The sequence below is a fragment of the Cottoperca gobio genome, chromosome 9 (assembly GCF_900634415.1).
Source record: "Cottoperca gobio chromosome 9, fCotGob3.1, whole genome shotgun sequence".
NCBI lineage: Eukaryota > Metazoa > Chordata > Actinopteri > Perciformes > Bovichtidae > Cottoperca > Cottoperca gobio.
In genome coordinates, this window is record NC_041363.1 from 14,174,600 (window position 1) to 14,187,424 (window position 12,825).

Here is a 12,825-nt window from a genome sequence, read left to right on the forward strand (position 1 = left end):
TCTGGAACCTTTGAAAACCTTTCATGTTCACAATGTCACTTCCCCTGAACTAAATTATCACACAAACAACATCAGCAACACCAGGCTGATAACACAGGAGCTGGAGCTGCATTTATTGCTTGGCTTTTCTACATTCTGTCAAAAAGAATCCTGGAGGTGCTATATTAGATTTTCAGTGATATAACCAACATTTATCTTGTGCGTAGTCTTGTGTATATAAATCCCTGCATATGTAGGAGTGGAAGGAAAGGTCAAACAAGATTAGAATCTTTTCTGAAAAAAACAATTGTTTCACTCACTTCTTAGTCCATCTAACATCCTTGATGTAAGGAATGCCTTTCATGGTGCCAAATGAGATATCTAACGTTAACTATGATGTACGATTTTATGGCCTGGGTGACATATACATGATGCACATATACAGTACCTGCATGTCTTTTCAGTTTAATATTCAGTTCCTCAAGACCATGTGTACATTGAAAAAAAACTACAGTCCAGATGCTCAATATGGATCGAAACTTGCAAGTTTTTACTCTATTGGCCCTATAATGTATTCTGTATTCTGCTATTGCATATTCTCACCACTTTAAAAAACAATTCTAGTTTTATTAAAGCTATTTTGATGGTGTCTATTAATTTAAAATGAGGCAAATGTGTCAGTGTCAACAGGGTAATCAACCTTATTATTCTGAAAAGTAAATGTTTTGGAGAAAAGATGACACTGGCAACGATAAAAGCAGAATACAAAAACAGCCTAAGGGCCTGTTTGAATGCTGCTGCATGCCTTGACCAAGGCAGAGTCAAACACACTGACTCACAGTATTAAACATGGATATTTATACCAGCATTCTCTTCAAAACAGTGGCAACACTCCACCTTGTAAATTAGCAGCAGCGCCCTGTGAAATATCCAATCAGCCTATATGCGGTTGATCACCTCAGCAGGGATATCATTTGAGGCAATCAAAGTGATGCTGGCAAATTCTTCCCCTCAAAGACATCCTGCAGTCTGTTGTGATTTGGTAGGTTTGCTTGCTCCACCATTGAAAAGACAGGTAGCATCTTCAACGAAAAACACCAATGGTAGCATGTTTAGTTGCAATTCTACTAATGCAGTGTAATCCGCAATCTCAGGTCCTTTTCACCAGAACATGACAGAGTGCTAGCCCATTGTTGCACCCTGAATATTTCAGTAGCGGTTATATCCACAAAGTGATTCGACCAGGATGTGTAGCAGCTTTCAATTCAACTTCCAACGCCAGCCCACCTTGTGACCTTTCATGCCTACTGCTTTGTTTACAAAAACACAGAGGGAGAAAGTGTTCAATTAAATAAGTTTAATCAAAACTGTGAAATTGCAGCAAAGTGTAGCAAATTTGGTATGCAAAACATGCCACTGATGAACTGAAAGAAATGTAATTATGTGTGAAATAATTTTTTTCACTTTTGGTTCAGAGTTAATTATGTATGTGTTGGTAACAAATTAGACTGAGGCATGAAGCAGCACAGATTAATTTCAGCGGAAAAGATTTTTGCCATCAGGTAAATTACTTCAGCTTCAAACAATTGCTTTTTCCCCTCTGAAGGAAGCTATTTGATAAAGGCAGGTTAAGGTTAACTTGTGGATAATGACTTTCGAGAATTAAATGGTTTGCTTACCTATCATTCAACTTCCACTCTTTAGAGATATAAAACCAACTCACCGTCAGTCAGAAGAGAGGTGTTTTCAATGGTCTATTGTAATGTATTGCTATTGTTTACCAAAATGAGCTTTAATAGTTGGGAAAAGATGACCATCACAGTATCATCTAAAGCGGAGAGAATGAAATAGAGAGAAGGACCTGGTACCGAAAATGAGTTGAGTTTAGTTGATTAAAGTGGAGCCGAACCATGCCGTGGAAATGAGCCATAAATGAAGATCTTTGCATGACTCTGACTGCCAGAAACAAATAAGAGGAGCCTGGCCCATCGCCTTAATCTGGGGTGTCATGCTGATTTAAAGTTCCACCAAGAATAAATTAGAAAATATGACAAAAAGATGGGAGTGAAAATTGTGGCTATTCCCAGGATAATTTAGTGTCAGATCAGGTTACTTTAATGATAAAAGACTGATAACACCAGTCATCTGGAAAGTAATTTAGAGGGAGAAATTCAACATGAAAACCATTTTTTCCTAATTATTAAATGAGTAACACCTGTTTGAAAAAATCATTACACAATATTGCATCACTATAGTTTCTAGCTTTTGGACAATATTTATTCTATTCATAAGTCGTCATTGATGTGACGTGAGATATATAGTCAAATATATTTTTATAATTATTATTTATTATTATGATATATTATTTACTGAAGTCCAATACACCACCTGCAATTGCTTGCAACTGATTAACAGTGGCAAACGATTTATTTCGTATTTATTACTTGTCCTTTGCGCTGTTTGTTCATCGATTGATTTAATTGTTTGATTTTACTTGCACTCCAAGTTGATTCCTCTTTAGAAAATAAATCAGTTTAAGGCAAAGACAGATGTGTGCACTTTTTGCAGGAGCTATAAAGCTGCAGGCAGACTCCTCCCACCTCAGTCAATTTGCTATGTGCTATGAATCTGGCATGACGTGCCGTTAAACTGTCTAACTTCCTGCAGTGAGAATAGAGCAACATGCTCAACAGCAGGTTGACTGCTGTTCCGTCTGATTAAGCTTCATTTAGTTTCTTATATAATGCTGCCATGATTAAATTCTCCACCACCTAATTGCTTTGGTAAATCAAATGAAATACATTTATTAGTTACTGTGCATGCCCACCACGTAGAAATCCTAAAGTATAAAACTAAAACAATATTATATTCTATATCTCTTAATTGATTCCGTGTCAAATGCATTGTGCTTAAATAAGAAACACAGTCAGCAATTGTGAGGCCCAGTCAGGTGAAACCACATTGCTGCTCTCAAATTGGTCAGTTAAACCTGTTTGCCAATGTAATTTTGTTTTAGATCAGGCAACAATATATTTTTCTTCAGTACACACGCTGACAGACACACCATGTGTACCCCCTACCCTCCAGCCCCCTGCTTAGGTACCAGCTTTAATCTGTCATTCAGATCAGTAGTCATGTCCTCCAACCGAGCAACCACAAAGACGCGAAACCTTTGGTCGAGTCCAAAGTCATGTTAAGCACAGTGTGGTTCAGCTGCAACACACACAAACACACACGACCCCCGCCATCTTCATTAGCCACTAAAAGGCAGCCAGTGGAATCAGCCCCTGACTGAGCACAGAAGTGGAGTCGCAACAGTGAAAAGGTGGGACAGCAGGGTTTTAATGGTGATAGTCTTTAATTCTCTTTGTAGATGTTGTTCAATGTTTTGCATATCAAGGCATCATGCATTAACTGACATATGGAAATCCCTATTAATGATGTAGAAGTCACACATGGATGATAGGGTGCAATTCATATGTATGTATGTACATTATAATACAATTCCAGTTAGTAACATTACCTAAATTAGTCCACTGCCTCATTAAGCAAGAATAAAATAAATATATAGTTTTCAAGTTATTTAGCTTTTTATGCTTAAAGGAGGGAGTAAGATTATATGTTAATGCAAATCAAAACAAAACATTGGGATAATAGTGGGAGCAAAGCAATGGGATGTCCAAGTTAAATACAAAGTAATAGTTTATCATTAGAAAGCCCCATCACTGCTTCCATGGTGAAGATGAAGTTGGCTCAGTCAGCCATGATTGTTTTTGATTGTTGAACCCTAACATACATCCTTCACCCCATCAAAGCATTGACCTATCGATTGCCATTGGTTTAGCTCAAGGTTTGCTCAGAGTGACCACTGAACCTCTAGGGGATCAGTACACTTCAAACAAAGTGCTTGTCAGATCATCAAACAGTGCCTGACACCCCCTGCTGTCACTCCTTTCCGACTGGGGAATGGCGACAATTTTGGAAACTTTTTGAATCAACAATTGGACAAGAACACCGACTTCACTCAGCGAGTGGTTAAGTGTGTGGAGATGATAAAGTAGGCAAGATTTAAACTTCTCTCTCAAGCTCTCTGTTTTATCTGCACAACTACTGTTATCACTTTATGCATGTACAAATCAGGGCAACAACATAAATGCCTTTGATGCTATCCCAAAGTAGTGTGTCTTGACTTTTCACCCCGCTTTTGAGTGTAGGTGTTTGGGACAAAAATTAACAATTTTGCCTTCAGATGTGGTCAGACAAAATGTTTCACGAAATAATTAGTTTCAAGCATTCAAGCCTTAATACTGACAAATTGTCTATAAAGGCCACTGCACTTAAAAATCGAACACACCCCATCATTCCAAGTTTTTAATTTGGCTGACATATTATTTCTTATTTCTTCCTGAAAAACAATCTGTCATAATATATGTAAAAACAGTGGGAATACCATACTCAGATATCAAATCACCATCTGTGCAAAATGTTTCCAAATGGGCAACCAGCTGCAAAGATGGTTGCTGAGAACAGAAGAGGAGAGAGTCAAGCTGGGACCACTGCAGCATGTCCTGACAGTGGAGTAAGGAAGACAAATTTAAGTCAACTTCAAAGCAGCTAATTAGATTAATTGCATATGTTGCATTTTATCAACTGGGGAAAACTCTACCTCTGCATGCAATTTGGCCTTAGTCATGGCCAATGGAGTAAGTTTAGTGTGTTTAATGTCATCCAACTTCCTAAAATTAAATTAATAAAGTGAATCAAACCATAAAGCTTGTAATTAACTCCACTAGACACCTTGCTCTCTGTGAGTTTAAGTGAAGAACTTGTTGGCCTCCGTCTTGCTGTCACACTGACCGCTAACACCACTTGTGCATTTTGTGCAAGCTTCACATAAAGTAGGAAAGCCTGGTGACCCGCTCTTTATGCGTGGGCCCAGAAAACTTGGCTTAGTAAAATGCATTGGCACCAGGAGTATGAATTGGGTGTACAGACTTGGCATGAGGACTCTACTTCCAATGCCCTACTCCAATGCAGTGAGTAACTGTGCCCAGATAGACAAACTGTAGACTGACTGTATAGAGAATTCAGGCTAATACCAGACGCATTGGGATTTACATGGTTTTCTCAGCTATTATTGAATGTATTATGGCATACGGACAGTATGTCTGTTAAACCATCATGGCGATTGTGGAAATCACTAAAACCATGGTGTTACATAGAATAGTATTTAATTTCAAATGGACGTGCATACTATCTGATCTAACTCTTCGCTTGGCTTAATCTCAAATGAGCAAGTGCACACATGTAAAAAGGATTGATGTAGATTGAGTGCATTATGTCTTTGGGATTATTAATTGGGTCTCACCTATCACAGATGCTTATTGAATAAGATCTTTGAATTATGTATTCAAAAGTACACTGAGAGCACTAATCACTTCTAATTAGCAAATGAACAGACTCATCCTCATTTGTCTTTCTTGAAGAGTACAAACAGCTTCCTCAATATGGCCGCTCTTACACAGCAATGAGCTGGCACTCTCAAATGTATGCATACACATCATTTCCTCACATTTAGCTCGTCTCTGCCGCCATGTCAGGCTTGTGTCAATATAACAAATGCTCAAACTTTGTGTCAGATACGCCATATCATTAACCCCATTAATGCAATATATGGATTTGTTCAGTTTGTTTTAAACATGCTTCATAAGCTCCTGTGGTTTTCAGCTCATTCTGTCAGTGACATATAGACAACTTAAGACGGACGCCACCAGTAAACACTGGCACAACTCATGACTACATCCATACATTCATCCATCAGATAGTATGGCCAAAAACACCATCCCCACATGCCACACACATGCTTTACTGCGTACATGAAAACCCACAATCCACTGTTCAAACTCTAATACAACTAAGCTGTAAGTGTTTGTGTCTTTGTGTTTCTTATACATACTAAAACATACATAATCACACACTGTACATGTCTGTACATGCCTTTACATTCATTGCTGTAATGCTATTGTAACTGCTTTTGACTGTGAGCTATATGTCAGTGTTTGTGTCTGTGCTATGGGTCCGTCTTATGTGTTGTGGAATGGCTGACATTGATATCTATCAGGCTGCATCTCGATGTAAACAGTTAGCTTGTGAGATTTTCTACCCGGCTGATACACTCATAAACACATTTCCACAGAGTTGACTTATGTGGGTCACCAATGATGTATCATGATTCAGCACATTTGACTATATGCATACAAAATAAAAAAAGGGGGGGGGGGGGGGGGGTGTCTTGGGAGGTTTGATAGTTCACATATTAGTTAAATGTATTACAGTGAACTACAGTTCTTACTTCCTGAATATATCCCATTTACAAATTGCACTCAAAAAGCATCTGAACTCATTATGGGTTGGTGCCTAGATGGGTGATGTCTGGGTATTTTTGTAATGACAGTACTGTATATCCAGTGGAAAATGGATCAAGGTGCCTTTGACGATAATTTGGAAGCTAGTCTAAATTTTGACATCTTGATTCTTTTTTCAAGCTATTTACAGATGAGTGTCTAAGGCTCATTTTATTTAAAACAGGGCGGCTGTATTGCTTTACCCTTGTTGGCCTATATATATATGTTATATGAGAAGATTGTATGAAAGAGTTCTGTCATTGGAGTCTACCATATCTCCAAAAGTTATTATAATGCTGCATATTGACCAAATAACAAAATATTCACTGTCAGAACTCTTCCATAATGGTAACATCTGTGGTTTTGACCATGTCTGATATTTCATATAATCCATGTAGATTTAGCATAAGTAGAGCAGGCACTTCCCTCGTGTATCATCTTCTTTGGTACACCTAAAACAGCTGACCTCTTCTTTCTGAAGTACGAGGTTTGGATGGGAATTGCCGGCCTACTCGTTCTAACTCTATAAAATGATCTGTGTCCCTGTGGCGCAAAGCTCTCATATTTCTTTTTTGTTTTGTTTTTGTAGATAAGTACTCTGTGTTGAGGGGTGTAGCGGGCGAGGGGGAGAGAGAGGGAGAGGGCAATACAAAATGCCATTTAAACATCTCCCCTTTCCAGGTATATAACAACTGTGTAAATGTCTCTCAGAGGACACAACACAGAACGACCTGCTTAACTGTGTGTGCTGACTGACTGCCGTGTCTTTCTTCTTGCTCACCCCCCGACCCGTTTGTCTCTCCAATTGGCTTCTCTCTCTCCTCCACCTTACAATCCTGTCATCTGCCTGATCTTGTCTGTCACTCATCCCTTCTCTGTCTCCGCCCGGCTGCCGATTGTCTGCCTGTGTGTCTATTTGGCTTCTTTTTTTTTTTGTGGGGTTTTAATCTTCCCACTAAACTTGCATGCACACAAACACACAAACACATTTATATGAATTATTCCATATCTCTCTGCCATCACACTCTCTCTCTCTCTCTCTCTCTCTCTCTCTCTCTCTCTCTCTCTCTCTCTCTCTCTCTCTCTCTCTCTCTCTCTCCTCCTGTCCTTTTTGCTCACACACATCCACATGCACATCACACGCTCACACCAGAAGCAGGCAGATGGCCCATCGGCCAGGCAAGCTGCTGATCCTTGCCCTCACAGCACCAATGAGCACCCTCTTGCCCTGGGCGGTCAGAACCTGAACCAGAACCCCAACATTGGCAACACCAATGCCCCCACCGCCACCCATTACCAGCCCCCAGCATGCTGCGACATTCCTTGTGCCCTGATCGTGCAGCACTCCTACGAACCTTCAAACCCCTCCGAGCTCACCCCCAAAATGAGAATGACCACCTTTACCACCTCACCTCCCACCCCAAGGTTATACATACAATAGAAGATAGAAATAAATCATTGGTTAGTAATGCTTGAAGACAGATGATATGAGAAAGGTTATGAAATAGGAGTGATAATGTATGACGAGGAATGATGGACATTAGGAGCAGGGATCCAACGTTGGTGTTATACAGTATAGCAAAGCTCTCTGCTGGAAGCAAATGTACCTCTTTCAAAAACGTTTATAAAGCTGGCATGTTGCCAGTTGACTATGTGTGCAATGATGCCTTTCTGCCGTTAGAGGGTGCTGTCTCTCTATCTAGAGGCAACAAGCGCATCATCTTTGACCAGACAGTTAATTACATGCAAGTTATATATGCAGGTAAAAGCCTTCAACTAAGTATTTATTTTATGTAGCATAGAGATTTTTTGAAAAAAAGTCATATTACTAAATAAAGCCAAAAAACATTTTGTTGTGTAAACTTGGCTTTGTTATCCAAAATAAGGCCTTTGCATTACACCAAAAATAGAGATGTATATTTAAATACATTTCAGACATTTAGATGTATTACTTTATTAATGTCAATATATTCAGTGTTGACTACTCTTCAGTAATATTACAGTGGGCATTATAATGGAGGAAACCTCCCTTCGCAATAATATAAATGTAGTCAGGTCCTGCCACTTTTTTTCCACAAAAATCTTCCACTTTTCCTTGCATCAGTCCCTTTCGATCACTCCTTGCAGCTACCCATTAGTGTCCTTTCACTGACAGCAGACTGACCATTTGTGATTCACTCTTCTTTTTCATTTCCCTTAATTTCTTCGATACTCTACCCTTTGGATATCCCCTCCTTCAAACGTTTAGTGTGTGTATGATAGTGTCACGACAAACACTGGCGCCCCCTCGTCCTCTCCTTCCTCCCACTGTCCCTTCCTTAGATGGCAACCAGGGGGAACCACTGTTGGTACCCTCTGTCCGTGACCTACATACAGTAGGTCCAGAGCCCCCTCAAGACCCCCCAGAACCGAAGGACACGGTCAGTAACTCTATCTTTACCCCCAATAATGTGACTCCCTTCCTCACAAAACCCTGTTTGACTCAACCCAAAGTTTCCATGAAGTGTGAAACACCAAAATGAGACACCTATAATGATGTGACACCCCACACTTCCCAAGACCTACCTCTGAGACCCTTACCTTCCATAAAGAGAGAAACACATTGCCATGTGTGTGGACAATGTAAACCTTTTAGGAGTTTTGGAAACTCTCAACACCTTTCAGCTAAGCCTTCTCCTCTCTATATCCTCACCTCATTCATTGCGGACTCAGCTCCCTTGCATCACTGTCCCCTGTCCAGTAAAAGCATGCATCGCCTCTCAGTGAATGTTACCATCCTTCAGACTATGTGGATAAGTTATCTATATGTGAATATAGTAATTATAAGTTTTGTTGAACATATACTGTAAGTTAAGTTAAAGCTTAAATTAATGTGTGCACTTTGTTTAGGAACTGTTAAGAGTGTTAAAAATTGTTTGATTGAAGTTAAATAATCTACTTTCTAAGATGCAGTTGTTAATTAAGCCATATTGTATGTGGCCTGGAAAAGATTCTCTTGAAAATGAGATGTCAATCTCAATGTGAATTTTTTTTGGCATGTTGGCCAGAATGCAATGGTGACAATAAGCAGGAAAAATACATAGTTTAAGTAAGGTATTGTTGAGCATTTGGACTGCCTTGTAATATAAGTTGTATGTGTAGTGTAATATGATTATATGGACAACAGACCAAGCACAAGCCCCCTGGAATCGCAGAGCACACAGCATGACGGTGGTGTGTTTTCTGTGTGATGACCAAATGATCTGCACTCCCTTAAAGACCTTGTAGAAGTGTGTGTGTATGTTTCTCTTTCAATATCCTGACCACAGCTCAGAGTGTGCTTCTCTTCCCTCCATCTTTCCCCTCCTCTCTTGTTGCTCTTCCTGCTTCCTGCCACATCCATGGTTCCCTGTGACTACCAAACATTTATTTATTACTTTTATATTGTGTCACCCACACTCTTTCTCTCACTGTTTCTCTTCACTGTTGTAATAACCTCAACTTGGATATTTAATTATGCCAAAACTTTTGATTGGCCACATGCATGCCATCTTGCACTCTTTCACTGTTATTCTTTCTATCCATTTGTACTGGTCGGATGGCTCTTTTGCTGAATACAAATACACCCGATCCTTGTTAATTTCCTCTTTTTCAACAATATCCTCTCTGCGCATACTCTTCTCCTTCACTGTTTTCTTAATGTCCTTACTTTTCTATTTGCGTCACCCTCATTCCTTTTCTTTTATCTTCTCTTTCTCATTTTCTTCCGTTATCCAACTTTCCTCGATTCATCTCTCTCATCTTCCTTCTCACCATCTCCCCCTCCCACTTTTTCGACCCCTACCTTCTGTTACCTTGACCGTTTCCCTCACCTCCATCTCCCATCCTTAAACCCTGACCCTGGATCTTTCTTCTCTCCCATTCCTTTTCATTCTTCCTTTGCAACTTCTTCTTTCCAATCTCCCATTTCAATTCCAATTGCCTTCCCTTTGCATTAACCTCTCTTCCCTTCAACCATTTACCATCACCGCTTCCTCTTCTCCGTCCTACTGCTCCCTTGCCCCTCCCCACCTACAGGACGATAAGGAGATCGACCTGGAGCACCTACACCGCCGGGTTAACAGCTTGTGCACCGAGGATGAAAGCCCCCACAAGCAGTTCTCCACCTCTTCCGTCGATTTAACACCCCTTGACATGGATGCGCTGCCTGCCGCGCGCCAGGCACTCGAGCAGATCAGCGATTTCCGCAACACCCACATCACCACCACCACCTTCATCCCCGAGCAGATCCAGACCCTCAGCCGTAGCCTCTCTGCCAAAGCCGCTGCTGGATTTTCCGCTGGTTTCGGCAGCGGTGGCGGGGGCGTCCTCCAGGACCACCGGACTGGCGGGGTTGGCCCTTTCAGGCAGAGGGCCCCCAACGGTGGCTTCTTCCGCAGTCCTATTAAAACAATGTCCTCCATCCCCTACCAGCCCACAGGTCCAGGACCCAACTTTGGATATGGCAATGATCCAGACAGGGGCACCTCTATATGAAGAGTTTCTATGTATATGTTTGGTTCAGGAGGAAAGGAGAAGGAGAAGGAGGCGAGGTAGCTAGGGTTGGTCATGGTATGGTAGAATAAATACATTACGGCTAAGATAAAAAAAATCAGAGGATAGAGATGTGTACATATGTTTTCAGTTTCTGCTTGGGTGTTTCCAGGGGTGTCCATTTTGTATGTAGAGAAGCCGAAGGAGGTGGAGGCCTATTGGGGCGTTCTTTATCCTCCTGCAAACCAAGCTGGTGAGGTGCAAAAAGGGACGGGGGCAGGGGGGGGGCTTGAATCTTTGCTTTATTGTTGTTGTTCTTGTGATTGTTTGGGGGATTATTTTTAGGGATACGTGTGAAAGGGGATCTTTTTCTATTGCTTCAGTTTTACTATATGAGGACTGCCTCATGTAATGGAGATTTGCTGAAATTACCTGACTATTATTATCTTAAGCCCACCTTGGAGGGTTTAGTTTGTACCACTCCTACCACAGGAAACACGTCTATATTCCTGTGAGCTCCAGGGCTGCCATTGGTGGATGGATGGTGGTGTCGTTAGCCATAACAACTCCAAGGGGCTCACACTATTAAGCAATTATTGAGTTGTTATTTTATGAAGGCGTATATAACAATAGTTTTGTCTGTAGCCCTGGGAATACATACAGCAGCCCCTTGTAGTTTTGAAAAGGCCCGATCTCAGTGAATATCAGAAGATTCCACTTCTCCACTTTTACTCTGCCTTTTCACTATGTGGGAGTCCATACTACGTTTTCTCTTCTCTGGTGTTGTTTCACCAATACCTGGGATTCTAAATGTGTCTCCAAGGTGGTGTCCACATGGTGGCCTGACTAGACCTAAGACTTTACAGCTGAACACATGCTGACCCCATCACGATGCATCCATCTGAAAACTGCTGAATTGCCATGACAGTACAACAATATGACACTGAATCAACAGTTTGTTGCGTTGATCCTAAACTATTTCTGCCATTTTGGTGCATCAGCCTGAAACAGTTTTCAACACTTTGATGCACATTAAAGACTCTTTGTCAACCCCACTGCACTGTACCAGTGCCCACAGACCTGTAAGTGATTGTATGTAGATCTGACCTTTTCTTTTCTCACCTGTACTGTGCTATCTGCTTTTCAAGTCAAGGTGAAATCCTCTAATCAAACTCTCAGAGGGGTAGTAAAAAGGGATGATACAAAAAACAACTTAAAGAAAAAAAAAAACTTAAAAGACAAGCCGAAAGACTTCAAAAAGCTTATGCTTATTATATGTCTTTTATTGAATTTTGTTTTTGAAAAAAATAGATTTTAATGCGTGGAATGTGTTTTGGTCAGGAAGTACAAAAAATAACATTGTTCAGAGCTGTCTACTTGTTTTTTTTCGCTCACCAACTTTGAAAAACTGCTAAATGAGTGCTGTAGTCTCTGGTTTTGCTTCATTAAGTCATTCAAACTTTTACTTTTGATTTTTCTTCGTTTTGCTTAATTTTAGTGCTGCCATAGCCTGGGTGTTTAAAAGATAAAAGCTCATTATGTAAGGTCATGTCATGTTCGAGTTCATCACTTCTTATCAGGTTCAAGTGGTGAAATGGAGTTTATTTTGTGTTGGGGAGAAGCCATTGGAACAGCAACTTCAGTACAGGCCTTATGTGTCAACTAGCTATCTGTACCCTCACGACTTCCAGTCAAACCCCAAATATCACCGTGAACTTTAAACATTTTAGAGCAGCAAATCAGTGGTTGTGCTTTAGGGTCATGGGAATGTCACGAAGAGTCAACGGCCATCGGAACCCAATGGCTGCCTTTTATGAGATGAGTCCGAAGTATACTTCTATTTCATATCTGTAATGTTAAGGGTACTGTTTATATAACTTGTTTTTTTTTAAGTGCCAATTAATTCAAATGAGACCATTAAGGTGCATTG

The 12,825-nt window shown here is 40.5% G+C and overlaps 1 protein-coding gene across 1 annotated transcript in view; it reads left to right on the forward strand.

Moving 5' to 3' along the window:
- The window catches only part of grid2 (glutamate receptor, ionotropic, delta 2), a 432,197-nt gene extending 421,299 nt beyond the window's left edge, over positions 1-10,898 (forward strand). Inside the window, 1 exon segment of the mRNA XM_029439497.1 lies at positions 10,440-10,898. Within this exon segment, the coding sequence (XP_029295357.1) occupies positions 10,440-10,898 (459 nt within the window).
- The last annotated feature ends 1,927 nt before the right edge of the window (positions 10,899-12,825 follow it).